Raw genomic sequence first — 21,212 nt, 5'->3', positions numbered from 1 at the left:
ACCCTCGTAAGTTCGGGACACACTCCTTCAGGATAGGAGCACCCTCCACCGCTGCCCACCTGGGTTTCTCAAAAGAAAGGCTACAGGCAATGGGCAGGTGGCGTTCAAACGTATGCAAGACCTATGTTAGGCCACTGGCAGAGTCACAGAAAGAGGCTGTTAATTGTCACACTTCCTCCTAATGTTGGTTGTTGTTATTTTGACAGGCCGCAGGAACGGAATGGAGCAGGCACACATCCTACTCTGTGGCCACAGCATGGTTTTCTGGGCGGGCCACAGGGTGGCGAGCTCTCGCTTTGGGACGCAGCTGGGGCTCAGTCAATGGGCCTCAGTGCAGTGGCTCGGCCGCCGAGGGATGCGTTGGGATGGGCTCCTTCCCACTTGTTCCAGCCGGCTGTGGAGCGGGCAGTACCCCATTTGCTGGTCATCCACCTGGGGGGTAACAACTTGGGCCTGTTGAAGGGCAAGGCCTTGATCGAGCAGGTGTGTGGTGACCTCCGGGCCATTGCACTTCGTTGGCCAGGGGTGCACGTGGTATGGTCTGACATCCTGCCACGCAGGAGATGGAACTGCACTGGTGACCCACAGGTGATGGACAGGGCCCGCAAAAAGGTGAACAGGCAAATCCAGAGGGCCCTGATGGATTCTGGAGGTTCAGTCATTCACCACCCAGAGATTAGACATGACAGGGTGGAGCTGTTTCGGCCAGACGGTGTGCATCTGATGGATGTGGGCAATGATATCCTTCTGATGGACCTGCAGAGGGGCCTGCATGAGCTTCTTATTGGGTGTGGGGTGAAGGGAGACTAAACAGAGGCTTGTCGCCCTTCTGTGGCGAAGAAGTGCGGGAAAAAGTTAAAAGGGAAGGGCAGCTAGGTGATACCTTTGGGGTGATAGGCAGTCCAGAGGTCTGCAATTCAGGGCTATATGGCCCGGGGGCAGAATATGAGCCGCCTTTGGGGCCAACGTGCCTCATCCGCTTGGGGTTTCAGGGCCCCGAGGGGTGGTGATGTGCGGTGGACCCTCTACACATCTTCAGGGTGTGGCCTGAGCTGGGGCCTGGCACAGGGCAGCCCCTTGCTCCGGCAGGGTTTGGTCGCCCTATAGCTGCAAGCAGGCTTTGCCTGGATCATCAGGATGCTCCCGCTCTTAATTTCCCTCTGCAGGTTCATTATTCTAATTAGATTCTGTTAATAAAGTGGCCCATGATTCAATCCAATGAATGGTATCTGTGCTTTATTTTTGGCAGTAGGCTGCAATCCTGCTCCGCTCCCGGTACTTACCGGGCAAAGGGGCAAGTTTTGCGGCCGCAGCCGAAGCGTGGGCTGCCATCTTGCAGGGTGCGTGACGTGCGGTGCTGATGCGCCGACGCGGCACGCAAGGAGGGGGCGGGGGCAGCCAATGGGTATTTAAACCTGCATCGCCGGCTTCCCGCCCTCCTTTGAACCCACCCAACCCTCCCTGTGCCATAATGTGATTCATTTGGTTGCTACGGGGCCAATTAGGAATTTTGGCCTGCTTGCCTCACTTTGCTGGCGGGTTTCTTTTGCCTACTCCACACTGTGGTTAATGGGGAAGGGTTAAGGGTTAGCACTGGTGCCTTTTGGGACTAATAGGCTGATTGGGCTGTTTGGCTTTAATTTGTATATGGTCACTTGTGCGAAGTGCTGGAAAAGGTTAAAAGGGAAGGGCAGCTAGGTGACACCTTTAGGCACCTTTGGGGGTGATAGGCGGTCCGGAGGCCTGCAGTTGACGGCTATATGGCCCGGGGGCAGAATACGGGCCGCCTTTGGGGCCAACGTGCCTCATCCGCTCGGGATTTCAGGGCCCCGAGGGGCGGTGACGTGGGTTGGACCCTCTACACATCTTCAGGGTGTGGCCTGAGCTGGGGCCTGGCACAGGGCAGCCCCTTGCTCCGGCAGGGTTTGGTCACCCTATAGCTGCAAGCAGGCTTTGCCTGGATCATCAGGATGCTCCCGCTCTTAATTTCCCTCTGCAGGTTCATTATTCTAATTGGATTCTGTTAATAAAGTGGCCCATGATTCAATCCAACGAACGGTGTTTGTGCTTTATTTTCGGCAGTAGGCCGCAAAGTGCCAAAACATAAATGGCAGAAGATAGATGTGATACCATCAGCTGTGAAAGTGCAAGCATAGCACTGCCAGGTGCGAGCTGGGTTTTCATGGTATAAACATACAAGTAGGGAGCCCAATCTTTTCCCAGTTACTGTTTCCATATTTAAAGCAAAGAAACCAAACCACTTAAATGCAGATGCACTGTTCACAAGAGACAGCGCCACATCCGTAGTTTTACAGCAGATGGCAAACGTGTATTCTGCCTTTTATACTCGGGTGCTTTTTGTTCCGGAGATGAAAAAAGTATCAATCAGCCCTCAATTTCCCCAAACTCAGAACTTCTATCCATTTCGTTCTCACAAAGCAACTCATTCCTCCATTTTCTTTCCTGTCAAAACTTTCCTTTCCTTCTTGCTGATGCGCTTCCCCTTCTTTCTTTCCATTTGGTGTTTTCTTCCCTCATCACAGATTCCCTCCTTGATCCCTTTGGTTCTTTCCCCCCATTTTACTCCTGCTTTCTGACCTGACTCTTCCAAAGGCTTTGATGTGTGAGGGAAATATGAGCATTCATCACAAAATGGTTCAGGTCAATGAGCACATCTGGCCACAGAGATTTTCCTTGGCCCAGCAACAGGCCTGCTCATGACACCTCTACCCTTCCATCTCCTACTCTCATTCCGATTATTTTTTCTTGTCCTGTTCCACATATTTTCCATGCCTGCTATCCACTTTCTCCCACTCCCACTCCTCTTCATTATAACGTAACAAAGCTCTCTATGATGGATACATCCCTTTCTTTCTATATTCTTGTCAGGAAGAGAGCCAGTATGGCATAGTGGTTAGAGTGTTGGACTACGACCTAGGAGACCAGGGTTCGAATCCCCACACAGCCATGAAGCTCACTGGGTGACCTTGGGCCAGCCTCTCAGCCTCAGAGGGAGGCAATGGTAAAACCACCTCTGAATACCGCTTACCATGAAAACCCTATTCATAGGGTTGCCATAAGTCGGAATCGACTTGAAGGCAGTCCATTTCGATTTTCTTGTCAGGAACAACATGCCACATAAATGCAACCCAAACTGCATAATGGGTTTAACGTAAAAGTCTTGAAGACATGCTTCCAAAACCTCCCCACCAGGGATGCGTGAGAATTTCAATTCAGTTCACATTTCAAAAAGAATTGATCAAATTCACAATTTCCAAAACAATATGAGAACCGAAACACAGCCATCCTCCAAAATTTGCATTTATTAGAATTTTGAGATGTAGTTCGCCAACTAAACAACATTGACAAAAATGCATATGTCAATGAAAGGGTGCATAAAAATGAATACATGAGAGAAAATAACAGGCAAAAAGGCATGGAATGATGAGACACGGCTTGCAAAAATGTATACCTCTGTCAAAACTGCCTACAAAAATGTGTTTATTTGGATAGGTTCACACTAAAAGGGTAAAGAATTTTCATGCAGATTTTTTTTTAAAAAAAAATAGATCGCTGTAGAAATGTAGAGAACTAAATTTAACATTGGAAAAATGAGAAGCTGAGAAAACTGAAACTAACAGATCTTCCCATCCCTACTCCCCACCCAGAACCATTTTTGTTTCTACACCAATGCTTCTCAAGCATAGGGAATCACACCCCATTTCTAAATCGTCAGCGGCTCAAAGGTCTCCAGCCATGAAAATATTCCTATCCTTTTCCCTTGCTGTTCCTTATGCCTGGAATGTCAACCCAGGATACAGGCCTGTAGCTAGCCTAAAAGTTCACTGGGGGCACAAAAAAAAAGTAGGAGGGGGGAGAATTTTTCCTTGTAATAAATTTAATTATTTGTTTTTTGTAAAATGTTTTAGAGGGTCAGCCCCTCTAGCCCCATCCCCAGCTACAGGTCTGCCAGGATATCAGCGGTGCCCATAAACTTGTTCCATAAACCCTTTAATTTAAACCCTATACAGTAGGGCCCCACTCATACAGCGGGTTACGTTCCGGACCCCCGCTGTAAAGCGAAAACCGCTGTAAAGCGGATCCCATTGACTTACATTGGCCAAAATGGCGCCCGGCGGCAAAAAAACGCTGTAAAAGCGGAACAAGCGCTGTAAAGCAGGGCCCTACTGTAGTTCCCATCCTAAACTGAACCTGAGCAGCAAGTGCCCATTAGCAAGTAACTTATTTCTAGAAAAGACCGTCACCTCTTCACTTGCCACAATATAAATAACACTTTTCCTCCATAAAGCATCAATATTGCCCTTACCTTCTAGAGAAGATGCTAGACCAATGAGGCACATCATCCACAGCCAAATCATCTTCGTGGTGCTTCTTTGCTCTCTCATGATGGTGTTAGGGTCCGTCTAGCTTCACTAGAGCTTCCCGCATCTTCCATAAGCCACAAGCGTCTCAACAGCTGTTCCAATGGACAAGGTGGCCCATAATTTCGACATGCACCACAGCACAGGCAACTCTACCTGAAAAAGGAGATTCCAATAAAAAGGTGTCGACTGAAAGAAACCACTACACCAAAATCTCTCAGCAAGTCATCCTGACATATCAACCAAAATAGTAGGTCTAAGAAACAGTAACTAATAACTTACGGAAAAGAATTATATAGTCAGAGAGAACTGATGTGATTTAATTTGTTCTTTAAAACCCATCGGCTACTAGCCAATCTTTAAAAACACATCCTTCTCATCAATTAATTGTTTCATTATTTGTTCTAATAAGCAGTTGCATTCCAACTTCTACTCTGCTTGTTCTAAAAACTTCTCAAGAATTGACGGCTCAGTTTAGGGAATCTATATAGTTCCTCCTGTTCTTAAAAGAAAAGCACAATCCAGTGGGAGGTTCTCCTGCACAAACTCCACTGAAACAGGGCATTGTTTCGGAGCAACTCCCATTCATTTGGAACAGGACTCATGGGGGAGAGCTTCCCACAAAACTGTGTCCTATATATGTTGTGTTGTGCTAACAAATTAACAAAACCCAAATCCTGCACTCAAAAAGATCAATGACCTTTACAAATGATGCACACTGTGAGCACTTTTCCACACATGGTCTTATGTTTGCCTGCCTACCTTACTCTGCAAAGGATCATTTTGCATGCTTTGCTCTGTCTTTGCTAGCTACAGGGCAAGGAGCAATGCAGGGCACTGAGGACCTGTCTCTTAACAACTTTCTAGCTTCTGTGATTCACCAGGCTCATTGCCCACATGATTTCAAGCATGTATCTGCAGCCATAAGGAGTACCAATCTGCTTTTTTAAAATAAAAGAAAGTTATGATGGTATTCTGAAGAAGTGGACTTCTGCATACTATGTCATATTCTGCCTTTTTTCTGTTCCTCCATGGTACACATACAGACCTGAAAATACAGAAAGTGTGGCACATATAATGTATCAGTTGCCCTGGTTGCAAGTGACTTTCTAGTCCCATTCAAAGTGCTCTATAAAGTTCTTAAAAGTTCAGGACCATATTGTTTCAAGGGCCTCAATCGTATTAACCTGGCCACAGCTTGAGATCACCGTCAGAGTAGGGTTGCCAGGTCAGAAGCATCCCAAACCCTGAGATTTTTGGGGTGGGCCATAGTGATGTCGTAGGAGTGTGCCTGAGTGATGTCATGGGGCGGGCCCGAGTGATGTCATGGGGGTGTGCCTGAGTAGTGTCACAGGGTGGGCCCAAGTGATGTCATTAAGCATGATACATTAGGCATCAACCACAGTTGCTTGGCGCATACAATCCAAACAAAAACATTTCTCTGATTGGAAATTAAGCCAGAAATCTTAGCTAAAAGATGGAGCCTAGGTAGGGAACATTTAATCTAGCCAACTTGCTTTTGGCAAAAAGAGTTTAAGTGCCTTCAGGACAGGCCAATCACCAGAGGGCCACTGTCCGAAGAAAGGAGCCTAGTGTTGTAGAGATGTTAGATGGGAGCACTCAGGAGTAAAAATGGATGCCCCCAAAGGCTGCAATTCTAAACACACTTACTAAGGGATTAAGCCCCATAAAATTCAATAGGACTTACTTCTCAGTAGATATGGCTGGATTGCATTGTTAGTAAAGCTTGACGGGGGATCCTCTGCAAAGATATCCATATCCAAGCCTGGAATGCCCTGCCCCTAACTTTTAACATGGCTGCTCCAAATTTTTTTTACAGATTTGACCCTCCACTTCAGAAAGAGGTCTGAGAAACGAGTAAGAGTAAGAAGATTCTCTACTTTTCTCTGTCTCCCCTGTGGGTTGCTATAAACTCACTTCGACAGCCAACCCAATTCCAGTGAGTAATAATTGACAGAGAGAAAACACACATGGTTTGGTCTACCTTCATAGGCAGCATCTTGGGAACAACAATTACAGCCACACTGCCCAGTATGTGAATTCTCTTTTACCACTACAGTAGGGCCCCACTCATACGGCAGGTTAGGTTCCAGACCCCCACCGAAAAGCGAAAATTGCCAAAAAGTGGAACACAGCCCATCCAGAAAGAGAGTGAACAAGTGAAGCCTGCTGCTGTGCCGGCACGATCAGCTGTAGCACGGGGAGCTTTAGGGGCCAAGCGCTGTCAGCTGTAGCACGGGGAGCTTCAGGGGCCAAGCACTGTCAGCTAGAGCGCAGCGGCTGGAGCTCCCCATGCTACAGCTGATCGATCAGCTGGAGCACACGATCAGCTGTAGAGTGAGGAGCTTCAGGGGCCAAGCACTGATCAGGGGCTACAGCTGATCACACTGGAGCAGCAGGAGGCTTTTTTTCAGCTGTAGGGCAGGGAGCTCCAGCCACCATGCTACAGCTGACAGTGCTTGGCCCCTGAAGCTCCCTGCGCTACAGCTGATTGCGTGCTACAGCTGATTGCGCAGCCACTCCTGCTGATCGCGCCGCTGCTCCTGGTATGTGATCACACCACACTTCCCAGTATGTGAATTCTCTTTTACCACTATTGGGCAAGAAACAAACCATCATGAAAACAACAAGATGGGCATAAGGGGGTTGAGCTGAACACATGGAACCACTGTTGTTGCTTCCATGGATGTAAGGAAGTGAGGTCAGAGGTATATGAAATGCAAATAGGAAAAGAAAAACAAAAGACAGTGATGATTTCCTAAATGCAATACCATACCAACCACAACTATGAGTAAGGCAGAAACTCAGCATCCCACAACCAGGGTTCCTAACCAAAACTAAAAAAATCCTGGCAGCCAGTCAGCCAAGGTCACAGAAATCCCCATGCAGCACTACCTGACCCGGGGCTGTCATAAGTGCAGAACACTGTGGCACAATTGCTGACATGAGTGTGACTCTATCAGCACATAATACCTCTGCTCTGAAATCAGCACTGGTTGCTGATTTGCTATCAGGTCAAGTTCAAGGTGTGCTTTCCATGTTACGGGTGCCACATAGTATTGTTCTGCTCTTGTAAGAAATCAGCCCTTTAGTGTGGCAACACCTACACTTTGGAACTCCCTGTCCATTGACATTATTTGTAAGCCGCCCTGAGTTCCAGTTTTGGAAAAAGGGTGGGGTAAAAATAAAGAGTAATAATAATAACAATAACATTATAATAAATAATAATAATAAAATTTTATTTATGAGTCGCCTATCTGGCCGAATTAACGGCCACTCTAGGCGACGTACATTAATACAATAAAATACAATATAAAATAGACAAGACCATCAATCATCTAAACCCACTCTTCCAATTAATAACAACATTAACAACTAATCCATCCCAGGAATCCCATAGGCCTGCCTGAACAGCCAGGTCTTGAAGGCCCGGCGGAAACCTATTAGGGAGGGGGCATGGCGAAGATCGAAAGGGAGGGAATTCCAGAGGGTGGGGGCCACAATCGAAAATGCCCTCTCTCTGGTCTGCACCAGCCTTGCTGTTTTAACTGGTGGAACCGAGAGAAGGTCTTGTGTGGCTGATCTCGTCAGGTGGCATAATTGGTGATGCTGGAGGCGCTCCTTCAGATAAACTGGGCCGAAACCGTATAGGGCTTTAAAGGTCAGCACCAACACCTTGAATTGGGCCTGGTAAATAATTGGTAACCAGTGTAGATCTACTAACACCGGAGTAATGTGATCACGACGACGGCTGTTCTTAATCAACCGTGCCGCCGCATTCTGTATCAATTGTAGTTTCCAGACAGTTTTCAAGGGTAACCCCACGTAGAGCGCCTTACAGTAGTCTAAGCGAGAGGAGACCAGGGCATGTATCACCCCTGGTGCCTTCACTGTATTCTTTTCGGCACCTGCTAAAATATTTTTGTTTAGGCAAGCCTACCCAGGCATATAGAATCTATTATGTTTTTATCTATTTTTAACTCATTATTGGTTTTATTATTTTGAATATTTTTAAACACCTGTCTTTAACTGTTTTTGCCAATAATTTTATTATTTTAATTCTTTCTGTAAACTGCTTCAAGAATTTTTACAATAAAGTGGTATATAAATGTTGTAATTAAAATACATAAATAAATTTTGGAGTCACTGTGGCCCTTGGATCTCTTTCCATTTTTAGGAACAAATGAATCTGCCTTATGCTGACACAGGCCATTTGGTACCATCTAGCTCAATACTGATGACATGGACTAGCATTGACTCTCCAGGATTCCAGGCAATAGTCTTTTCCAGAAATTGAATTCTGGACCTTTGCGTTCAAAGCCTATGCCCCACCAATGAGCTACAACCCTTCCCATTTAAAAAAAATATATTTTTGAATTGTTTTTTTCAATTCACTAATGAACGCACATCATACCTAGTGCAGTTCCACACCATTCATTTAAAGCACATTCAACACATATTTGAAGCACATGAATCCCACCACAGAATAATGAGAACTGTAGTTGTTTAAGGATGGGAATTATAACTTAGGGGGAAACTACACTTCCCAGGATTCTTTAGGGGAAGTCATGTGCTTGAAGTGCAAGTTGGATGTGCTTTAAACATTTTGCGTGGATCTACTTAATAAACTTTGCCTGCATGTAAATCGTTTTAATTTTTTTTAATGGAAATGACCATTAAAGATTACTGGGTGACCATGGGCAACTCACAATTTCTCAGCCTAATCTGCCCCTCAGGATGAAAACAACAGAGGGGAACCATGAACACCCCATGGAAAAGGGCACACTGAAAATGTAGAGGAAGTAATACTGTACAACCATAGTGTGAAATCAGATACTTATCAGGACACAGTATGAAGAAATATTTATATAACTATCAAATATATTTATTATTAACACAACCTGTAATGATATTTATAGTACAATCCAATGTTTGTTTACTCAGAAGCAAATTCGAATGTATTCAGTGGGGCTTACTCAAACAGGAAAGGGTACAGAGAACTGCAACCTCAAGTGATAAGGAACTTCATTCACCCAACCAAAAATTCAGAATCATGCCACTTTAAGCTGTTTTGTAACTGTTTATACTTGTGTTTATGGTTATTGGATTTTAAAAGGATTTATTTCTCATTGTGAGCTGCCTTGGTTTCCAGTCTGCAACCCTACCTCACATAGTTGTTGGAAAGACTCCATACACACACACACACACACTAGAGATATAAAAATACATAGAATCATATGATAGTAGAATTGGAAGGGGACTATAAGGCCATCAAGTCCAACCCCCTGATCAATGCAGGAATCCAAATCAAAGCATTCCCAATAAATGGCTGTCCAGCTGCCTCTTGAATGCCTCCAGTGCTGGACAGCCCACCACCTCTCTAGGTAATTGGTTCCATTGTCGTATGGCTCTAACAGTTAGGAAGTTTTTCCTGATGTTCAGTTGAAATCTGGCTTCCTGCAACTTGAGCCCATTATTCCGTGTCCTGCACTCTGGGATGACCGAGAAGAGATCCCGGCCCTCCTCTGTGTGGCAACCTTTCAAGTTCTTGAAGAGTGCTATCATATCTCCCCTCAGTCTTCTCTTCTCCAGGCTAAACATGCCCAGTTCTTTCAGTCTCTCCTCATAGGGCTTTGTTTCCAGTCCCCTGATCATCCTTGTTGCCCTCCTCTGAATCTGTTCCAGTTTGTCTGCATCCTTCTTGAAGTGTGGAGACCAGAACTGGACGCAGTATTCAAGATGAGGCCTAACCAGTGCTGAATAGAGGGGAACTATTTGGAAACTATACTTCTGTTAATGCAGCCTAATATAGCATTTGCCTTTTTTGCAGCCATATCACACTGTTGACTCATATTCAGCTTGTGATCAACAACAATTCCAAGATCCTTCTCACATGTCGTATTGCTGAGCCAAGTATCCCCCATCTTATAACTGTGCATTTGGTTTCTTTTTCCTAAGTGTAGAACTTTGCATTTATCCCTGTTGAATTTCATTCTGTTGTTTTCAGCCCAATGCTCCAGCCTATCAAGGTCCCTTTGAATTTTCTTTCTGTCTTCCACGGGATAAGCTATGCCCCCCAATTTTGTATCATCTGCAAATTTGATAAGCATGCTCTGTACCTCTTCATCCAAGTCGTTAATAAAAATGTTGAAGAGCACTGGGCCCAGGACCAAGACCTGTGGTACCCCACTCATTACTTTCACCCAGTTTGAGAAGGAACCATTGATAAGCACTCTTTGTGTACTATTCTGGAGCCAACTGTGGATCCACCTGATAGTTGTTCCATCAAGTCCACATTTAGCTAGCTTGCTAATCAGAATATCATGGGGCACTTTGTCAAAAGCTTTCCTGAAGTCGAGGTATATTATGTCCACAGTATTCCCACAGTCTACAAGGGAGGTTACCCAATCAAAAAATGAGGTAAGATTAGTTTGGCAGGATTTGTTCTTCATAAATCCATGTTGGCTCCTAGTAATCACTGCACTGTTTTCAAGTTGCTTACAGTTTGACTGCTTTATAATCTGCTCCAGAGTTTTTTCAGGGATTGATGTTAGGCTGACTGGTCTGTAGTTCCCCGGTTCCTCCTTTTTGCCCTTTTTGAAGATATGGACATTAGCTTTCCTCCAGTCATCTGGCACTTCACCAGTCCTCCATGATTTTGCAAAGATAATAGACAGCGGTTCCAAGAGTTCTTCAGCCAGTTCCTTCAATACTCTAGGATGCAGTTTATCGGGCCCTGCTGATTTGAACTTGTTCAAAGTGATATTCCTTGACTGTTTGTCTATCAATCTCAAGCTCCGATCCTGCCCCTTCCACTTCATGCTTCCCGGGAGGGTCATATACCCTTTTTTGGGAGAAGACTGAGCCAAAGTCGGAATTGAGCACTTCTGCCTTTTCTTTGTCATCTGTTATTATTTTGCCATCCTCATTGAGTAGCTGTGCCACCATTTCTTTTCTCTGTCTTTTACTATGGACATACCGGAAGAAAGCATCCCTCGCTAGCCTCAGCTCATTCTCATCTTTAGCCTTCCTGACACCATCCCGGCAATTCCATGATACCTGCCTGTACTCTTCCTTTGTGGCCTGGCCTTCTTTCCACTTCCTGTATGTGTCCTTTTTTGTTTTCAGGTAATCTCTAAGCTTTTTGTGAAGCCACATTGGCTTCCTCTGTTGTTTCCTCCCTTATTTCCTTGTTGGAATTGCTTGCCATTGCACTTTTAGAATTTCCTTTTTTAGAAACTCCCACCCATCTTGGACTCTTTTTCTCATTAGGGTTGCTTGCCATGGAACCGTACGTACAATCGTTCTGAGTTCATTAAAATCAACTTTCCTGAAGTCCAGGGTGTGCGTATGGCTACTCTTCTTGCTTATGTTAAAAGCAAGAATTCAAGAATGGTGTGGTCACTTTCCCTCAGAGTTCCCGTAACGCCACTTCATCCACCAAATCATCTCAATTGGTTAGAATCAAGTCCAGGATAGCTGATCCTCTCGTTGCTTCCTCTACTTTCAGTAGGAGAAAGTTATTTCCAACACAAGCCAGAAATTTCTTGGAGGAACCGTGTTTGGCAGAACATACACTCCATACAATAGTTAATTGTCATAAACAGGTGGTCATTGCAAAACATTTTAAAAAATAAAATCACTATTAGTTTCCTACATAATAAAATCAGTGATACCTATGTAAGCCCTGCCTATTTGCTTTAAAAAATAGGATTGGAAGGGAAGAGAAAGATTTACAACACAAACACAATCCTTTGCTATGTTCACTCACAAGTCCCATCAATTTACAACACAATCCTAACCATGTCTACTCAAAAGTCCTATTGAATTCAGTGTGGTTTACTCTGGATATGTGGGATTAGCATCGCAGCTTTACTCCCAAAAAAGCAAGTACTGGATTAAAGCTTCATATTGGGAATGTTTTCAAAACAGTGCCCTCTTCAACAGTCTAGGAAAATTTAAACTTGTTTGACTCCTGCACACAAGAGAGAAAAAGACTTAAAGCTGTATACTTAATTGATGAGATTTTCAGAAAAGCGGGAAAAAACAAGTTTTCTGACTTGCAAATGGCTCTAGTTACAGCCTTGTCAATCACAACCCTGACTTCACTTATCGGCTACAAACCTGAAAGGGCGCGATTAGAGCAGCCAGCTATGAGCTCATTTAACTGAAGGGGGGGCAGCCGATATTTTGGTGTATCTTGAGAACCAGACTACCTACAAACTTTTTTTTTTTTTTAATGAAAGCTGAGAGTCCGGAGATTAAGGTGACTCACCTGGAGACCGGAGAGCACCCCAAAAATCCAGAGTCTCTGGGCAAAAAACAGATACCTGGCAACCCTACTTCAGAGGCCCTACCTGTCTGCCCGCCTGAAAGATAAACTAAGGAAGGAATAGGGCCTTCTCACAGTGGCCCCACAACTGTGGAAATCTGTTCTAATTGAAATACAATTTTGCTTAGTTGTTAACAGTCCTTCAGGCAGGCTCTGAAGACCCATTTGTTTAAAAAATAGCTTTCCCGTTCCAAAAACAAAAAGAGCAACAGGAATTTATTGTGCTTCTGTATGATATGGTGCTGTAATTATTGTATTTTTTTGTTATTACTGGGGAGAGTGTTGTTTGATGAACAGCATCACTGGCTCTTGATGTTTTATTGCTATGTTATTTTATGATCATAACTGATTGTGGAGTACATATTCTGAATTTATATGCTGGAAGATGCTTTAAGAGGGTTTGATCCTAAAGCGATGCCTATCAATATTTTAAATAAATAAATGTGCCTCTTCTTGATTCTAGTGGAACTTCAACCACCCCTCCTGAGATTTCTCAAGTGGTTAATTGAAACTGATGGGCAGTAGATTCAGGCCAGAAAAAGTGAAGTACTTCTAAACAAAACACATAATTAACACATAATTTGCTGCCAAAAGATATGATGATGGCCACTGAATTAAATGGTTGTAAGAGGGGATTAGACAAATTCATGGAAGACAGATCTATCAATGGCAATTAGCCAACATGACTAAATGGAATCTCCATGTTCAGCCACAGTATACCACTAAATACCAGTTGCTAGAGGACAAAAGCAGCAGGCTGCTGCTGTTTTGTCCTGCTTTAAGCTTCCTAGAAGGATCTGGCTGGACACTGCTGGAAACAGAATGATAGAACCCTTGGTCTGATCCAGCAGGGCTTTTCTTACATTCTTAGAGTACCAATTCTTTCGTTCAACCACTTCTTCACAGTTTACCCCACTTAACTAGAGCCAAAGTAAGGTTATATTGAGCAACCTGCATTTCCTTGGGTCATCTCGTTAACTTATAAAGTAGCTTCTACAATCTGTAGTGTTGACTCACTTTGTGCAAACTTTGTTGACCTTGCAAACCTGACCCTTCCAAACCTTCTCAAATTGGTTAATGGCTGACTAAGTTCATGGAAAATCCACTAAATGTGACCCAACAGAGCTGCAGGGAGGGAGCAATCTGTATCCAGCACCAGAATGGCATGCATTAATCCAGCAAGCAGAGGAGTGGGGAGGGATTTTTTTCTGAATCTCATAGAAGCCCTCCAGGTAGTGCTTGTCAAGTGCTAGGGAAGCACTCCACAATTATGAAATAGCAGATAACAGGATTGGAGCAACACCACCAAACTGCAGGAGTCTTGGGGTGCAAAAAGAAAGCTTGAGGGGCTCAATATGATCTGCAGGATTAGCCCCTCCCTGCACTAGACCTTCCTCTGTGGACCAGGAACTGAATTTGTTCAAGTTTATAGATGGGAGACTGCCAGACTGTGACTTCCCAAAAAGCAATCCACCTGACAGGACTGTCAATCTCTTCCCACACAGGGAGATTCACACTTCATCCCAAATTAGGGACCTGCACGTCTCCCTGCAGAGGAAGGTACAAAAGATAATTTCAGATGCAGATCATTTTCTTCTGCAAAATGTAGGAGAGTATGTTGTTAAATTAATTTTGGTTTCACACAGGCCACATTCACATCATACATTTACTCCACTATTATTCCACTTTAAACAGCCATGGCTTCTCCTAACGAATCTTGGGTAGTTTGTGAAGGATGCTGAGAATTGTTTGGAAACCCCTTATTCCCCTCACAGAGCTACAATTTTCAGAGTGGTTTAACAGTCAGTTCCTCTTCCAAGAGAACTCCTGAGAAATGTAGCTCTATGAGGGGAATAGAGCTTTCTTAACAACTCTCAGCCCCTTCACAAACTATTCCCCAGAATTCTTTGGGGGAAGCCATGAGTGTTTACAGTGGAATAATAGTGGAATAAATGTATACTGTAGTGTGAATGTGGCCTTTATGACTGTAATTGGCAGGCAATTTTATGACATTCCCAGGCACAGGATCACTCAGAATTGATTCACGTGTCAGAAATATGTGTTTGACACTGCATATACCTATGTGACAAACCCACAGCCAATCTAGCTCCCTGGTATGTGCACACCTACAAGATACAGAAAGCTGGGAATGCTTATTTTATTTGCACACCTGCATTATGGTCTTATGACTATCCATCAAATACTATGAAGCCATAACAAAACATAATGTGTAAAGCCCCCCACAGGGTCTATCACACCACTAACTTCTAAAAAGCTGCAAAAAAAATGGGAAGAGTCAAGCTGAGAAGAATGATTTTATGACTATTTTCTTGTCATAACTTTCCATAAAGAATCCTGGGTTTTGTAATTTGTCCACCCCCCACCCCCCTTGAAGAACAACCATCTCCAGATTTCCAGCAATGAGGGACTATTAAACCAGTTTTGGTATAGATATGCCCTTGGATTCCAAGACTGCTAAAAGAATTGTGAGGAAACATTAAAAATGAACATATATAAATAAAGTCAGGTGAATTTAAAATATCTTTCTCTGCAGATGTGCATACCGCAGAGGCTTTATGAAAAGCTGGAGAAAGGGGATTTGCAGGAGTAAATTGAGCAAGGGAGGGAATTTAAAGAACCATTAGACTGTCAGACAGTCTCTCCAGGGGAAGTAGTAGGAGATCCATTGCTTGAAACATTTACAGGCTGTCTAAGCAAAGCCACAGAGAATATTATGGGGAAAGCTGTAAATAATAAAATACCTGCCTTCCTGAACAGCCTTTAATACCAAGATTTCAAAATATCTTACAACAGAAAATGAAACAACATAGTGAGAAGAGCCCCGCTGGATCAGACCAAAGCACCATTTGGTCCCACATCCACCACAGCCAACCAGATGCCTCTGGGAAGCTCACAAGCAGAGCATGATGACAACAGTGGCAAATGTCCTTCAGGAACTGGCATGCAGTGGCACAGAGCTTGGAAAAGTTACTTTTTTAAACTACAAGTCCCATCAGCCCCAGCCAGCATGGTCGCTGGATTGGGCTGATGAGAGTTGTAGGTCAAAAAAGTAACTTTTCCAAGCTCTGCAGTGGCATAATGCCTTATGTACACCGAGTCATATGTACTGTCACCATGCCCTTTTCAGACAGTTTGAGGACCACATGTGCGGATTTTTACATTAGGAAGTCATCAAGGACTGGATGTGGGAGTGGGGGAAAATGAGGGGTGTGTGGATGGAATCATAGGACTCACTGGAGCCTAAAGACCAACCTCCACCACAAGGCTGGGCCATCCACAATCTAAATGCCTTTTGGAAGTATTTAAAGAAGTGAAATGGTAGAACTATACATTACACAAAATACAGGGATGGCTGCTAAAAATGGGAGCTCTGCGTCAAAGTCTTCCTTTTCCCCCTCCCTAATGCGTAGTGTAAGTTAACGTAATGACATCAGCACAAAGGGTAAGTGTTCTCCTGCCCTCACTTGGCATCACTGGCTGCCACTGGTGGGGGAACTTGACACTAGGCTACCATTTTCAGAATTGGCCCTGTGTTTTTTTGTAATGCGCGATTCTACCCATAGGTAGGTTACAAATTAATAAACCACTGTTAGAAGGAAGTGGCCGCCGTAAATATTTTCAAATCTACTATGGTAACTTACCAGTCCAGTAGCTAAAATATATATTTTTTAAAAAACCAAACCTAGAAACAAATGACTATGTATGGCATTAGTTTAGTGCCCCTGCTGTTAACATTTTCTACCAATAGTTGTCATTCATTAATTTATCCTAAAAGCTTGCTGCCCTTATAAATACCATCCTTCAGAAGTATTTGCTAGGGATGGGGTAGGGTTTGAAGCATGAGATTTGGAGTGTGGAGATATTAACTTATACCCCACTCTAATAATCTCTGCCTCCCCCCCCCCGCTTCCACCACCAATCAGTAAATCACCGGCTATGCAATTCTAGCCCATGCCAGTCTGAATTGTTCTTCTCTCCATAGCATCTGTGCTTTTGTTAGGTTGGATTAGACTGGAAAATTACTCCCCCCACCCAATCTCCTTTCTTAAATAAATTATGACTAATCCAAAAAGCTGGTTTTGATTTAGACAGAAGGGAGGGGGGGGATGCAAGAAAGTATCTGCTGATTTCAGATTCTCTCTTACCCACAACCAAAGTCTCAGATGCCAAGAAGAAAGGATAGTGGAGTATTGTGGAACAAGCAACAGTTCTCCCCACAGCCACTGTATGGGTCTTTCCCCAGGCTTGAAGGGGGTGCCTAGTCACACAGTAGCCCTCTTTCAACTCCAGAGAAAGACCAAGGGAGCACTTGAGCAGCTATAGGCACAAACTTAAAGGAGCCCATGCTGCAACTGCAATAGCACAATGACATTCATTCCCCAGGAAAGACTGTTGCAGAGAACCAACGGCTATTAGCAACAGCTCCCCATTCCCTTTTACTCTTTGCAGCACACCATGCACAAAGTGTTTCTTCAAGGCAACCTTCAGATAAATAAATCATTTCCGGAGGAGTAGCTGTGTTAGTCTCTCGCAGCAAAATCAACAAAGAGTCTTGTGGCACCTTACAGACTTACCAGATTCATTATGGCATAAGATGCATCTGATGAAGTTGACTGTAGCCCATTAAAGCCTATGCCATAATAAATTTGACTTTAAGGTACCAAAAGACTCTTTTTTGTTTTTATAGATAAATAAGGGTATGTCAAGATTGAAGCACTCCTGAGCCTGGGGAGAGCTGGGAAGGGATTCAACCCATGTACTACCACCAAACTCTGGCCATAGAAAGGAACTACATGGAAACCAGACAGGCCACAGCAGGTCAAGCGATACTCTCAAACCCCTAGAAAAGTTTTAAATCAGGTTTGCTTTCTAGTCTGAGCAAAAAAGGGACTCTGCTTTTGCTGTTGGCAAAACTGACGTCTAGATAGGAATTTGATGGGAGCAGTCAGCCAAGTCATCAAATAACCTAATTCCCCATTTATACATTTTCCCCACCCCCCTGAAATAAACTTCTAGAATATGATAGATAGAATTCTCAAGGATTATTCCTCCTCATTTCTAATCCCATGGATTAGGAGATATGGACCTCTGAGCTAACACAATTAAATCCATACCAAAAATATCTGGCATAGAATATATTTTAATGTAGACCCAGACCTGCACAAGTTGCAACCCACCAAAGTACATACAGTTCAGCGGTAGCTATATAAACTTCATAAAGTTTGTGTTTGCCTGGGACTGCAATAACAGGACTTCTGGGCCATCAGGCCTCAGGCCAGTGGGCTATATTAGGCTCACAGCTGAATCTCAAGCTGTGAGCCCTGCTTTAAAGCCACAACAGACCTTTGTTTTCTTTTCCCTTTCAGCAACATTCAACTATGTGCATATGTTTATTTATACACATACATACATACAGAATACACGTCTACAGCTAAAATATATTTCCTGGCAGTTCTCAAAGGTGGTGAGTGTGTCTGTATACCCCAGGACTCTGTGCCAGCCTGGGTTTGCTTGCAGCTGCTGATACTGACTAAAATGGTATCTGTATTAACTCTACGGTTGCCAGCAGCGTCACTAGCGGGAGTGCAAGGGGGTGCGGACCTCTTGTGCGCGCCCTCCCAGGGGCATGGACGAGGTGGCTGGGCTTGTGTGCGTGCGCATGCACTCAAGGCCAGCCACCCCGTCCATGCCCCTGGGAGGGTGCGCGCCGGAGCGGCACCCAGCCGCAGAAGGCCTGGGAACGCTGGCGCACCTCCCTCACCCCGCCGACACTGCTCCCGGTCTCACCCGCCTGCCCGCCTCTGAGGAGGAGTTGGGGCAGCCTTGCCAGGCAATGGCGCGGGGCGGGGCGGCTCTGGGTATCACCCCCCTCATGGTGACACCCGGGTGCAGGCCGCACCCTCTGCACCCCGGTAGTGACGCCCCTGAGGGTTGCCGGGTTCATGGCCTGAGACTGATCCGGTATCTTTAGGAGAAGAGAAAGTCAGCCAAGTGCAGGTGTTCTTGCAACTTGTAAAGATACAGAAGACCTCTTGGAGGCCGGGCCTGGCAACCATGAGGTCTTCTGTATCTTTAAAAGTTGTGCTGTGGAAAGGGAGAATTCCACCTTGTGGTTTTTCCCATTACAGAGTTGCAAGAACACCTGCACTTGGCTGACTTTCTCTTCTCCTAAAGATACAGGATCAGTCTCAGGCCAGGAACCTGGCAACCCTAATTAACTCTCTGAGTTGAGCCATCCTACCCCTCACTATCCACCACCTACAGTTCTGTGTGTCCCTGTGTGTGCCAAGCTTTGCAATACCACAAAGTCAATAAGGTGAGAGAAGGAGCCCCTCAAAGCCCGCCAGCACTAAGGAAAAACAACAACAACAATGGAAATTGTTTTGTCTGCATATCCCTGCTAGCTTGGGCATGTGGGTAGCCAGTTGGAAACATCAGAATGGAAACCAACGTGCAAACATTTTCCCTGCAGAAACCCCAAAGCCACATAATTTGTACCTTGGATTTGGGATGTATACCATATAACTATGTTGTTCAGAGAGGATTTGGGTAGTGGGAAGAAGAGAAAGGAAGTACAAGTAGCACAATCACTAAGCACAAAGATCTCATGGACGACTTGGAAATCCCAGATTTTCACTGGCATCTATCTGAATAATGCCAAAAAGGTGCAGCTGAACAACGTCATTCAACCATCTGCAATCTGTGAGCTGCAAGTTCCATAAAGGACTCCTAGGAATCACAGCTGAACAAGAATTTCATGTCGCTCTGTATTGTGGCTCAACTGCAAGGCTATCCAGGCAATCAGTGTCTATGGAATGGTTGCCACAACGTCAGGAAGTTTCCTTTAGTAGTATACATAAAGGAGTTAATTTTTTAGAACTAACACACAAATCTCCATTGTCCAAGGTGAGAAAACAATAGGTCACAACTAGGGATATGCAGGATCACATCCTCCCTTGTAAAGTGTTGCTGGTATTTTTTTTTCCCCATTCCCTATAATTCCCTGGTGTAGGAATATCCAATTTTACCTTTAAGAGTTTAAAAAAAGGAAGATTGTTTCCCACAAACCTGCACATGGTTACTCAGGGTAGGTAGGTCCACACATTCTGTAATGTGTACCTCTTAATGCGCCTGAGGAAGAAAACAACACTCAGTTCCAGACAGGCAAAAGCACTTGAGGAGGGTGCAGGGCAGGACCGGTGAGAAGTGTGGCCTGGAAGAAGGGAGTGTGGCCTAAGGAGAGTCCTGGGGGCCAGAGATGCCTGAAGGGCCATGTTCATGTCCAAGGCCTAATGTTCCCCATCTCCAGCTAGGTCAATTCAGCCAGTGTGGTGTGGTGGTTAAAGTGTTGGACTACGACTGGGAGATCAGGGTTCAAATCCCTTCTGAGCTTGCTGCGTGACCTTGGGCCAGTCACAGTCTCTCAGCCTAACCTACTACATAAGGTTGATGTGAGGATAAAATGGAGAGGGAGGGAAACCATGTATGCCACCTTGAGCTCCTTGGAAGAAAGGTGGGATAGAAATATAATAAATAAAATAAAAATAAGTAATTTTATTCATTTATTTAAAGCATTTTTACCCTAACTCTTCAGCCAAAAAGGGTCACAGAGCACCCTACAGATCAAGAAAAAAACAAGGCAATCCCTTCTTGAGATGGTGTGGAAATACCTCTGGTCAGGTTTGATAATATTGGGCTAGACAGTCAAAGTCTGTGATATATTTTCATAAGAACATACGTTCAGGAAATAAGTGTTAAGAGAGACACCACTTTTCTAACTTTCTGTTATGGTGGTGCCTGCTTCCGATGCAAATATGATATGGGGCAAGAACGATCAAGCACATACAGGAATACCCCGCTATACGGACCTTCACTTTATGGACACTCACAAGTACGGACATATTTACAGTAGCACCATTCCCATTTACGTACACTCGCTTCGCAAGAACGAACACTTAACGGCATGACGCCACATCCTGATCAGTTTCCAACTACAAACGTTTTCTTAAAATAAGGCCTGCTGTGTTTATTTTAGTTATAAATGTGTTATTTACATCAGTTATGCCTGTATATGACGACTGCAGTGCAGTACATGCATCGATAAGTGAAAAAAGGTAGTGCTTCACTTTAAGTACACTTTCGGTTTACATACTCACTCTGGACCCATTGCGTACGTTACTGCGGGGTATTCCTGTACAGCAGCTAGGTGCTGTACATAGGATGAAAGAGAGACACACACCCAGCCCTTGCCAGCTGCAGTCTTACAATCTAAAGTAGGTATGACAAAAGAGGAAAGTAGGAGGGAGAATAGGGGGCAGGGACAGAAAACAGGATATGAGAAACAAAAGTACATTTTTTTTAAAAAAAAAGGTACATAAAAAAAGAAAGTCTTCCAGAGAGTTGGAGGGGGGGGCTTAAAGTAGAAAATGAGGCAGCGGCATGGATTTGAGGAGAAT

At 44.4% G+C, this 21,212-nt stretch overlaps 1 protein-coding gene across 8 annotated transcripts in view; it reads right to left on the bottom strand.

The window, feature by feature from the left end:
* Positions 1–21,212, bottom strand: part of LOC133389569 (ephrin type-B receptor 5) — a 214,905-nt gene that overhangs the window by 145,851 nt on the left and 47,842 nt on the right. For 5 of the 8 annotated variants that reach the window (XM_061637532.1, XM_061637546.1, XM_061637498.1 and 2 more), the window contains exon 2: positions 4,328–4,538. In XM_061637532.1, coding sequence (XP_061493516.1) covers positions 4,328–4,406 — 79 coding nt within the window. In that variant the 5' untranslated portion in view covers positions 4,407–4,538. Of the gene's footprint in view, positions 1–4,327; positions 4,539–6,090; positions 6,170–17,933; positions 17,999–21,212 lie in introns of those variants that run through there. The other 3 variants (XM_061637539.1, XM_061637522.1, XM_061637515.1) reach the window with 3 other exon arrangements.

The sequence above is a fragment of the Rhineura floridana genome, chromosome 1, assembly GCF_030035675.1.
Source record: "Rhineura floridana isolate rRhiFlo1 chromosome 1, rRhiFlo1.hap2, whole genome shotgun sequence".
Lineage (NCBI taxonomy): Eukaryota > Metazoa > Chordata > Lepidosauria > Squamata > Rhineuridae > Rhineura > Rhineura floridana.
This window is presented reverse-complemented; position numbering and strand designations above follow the sequence as displayed.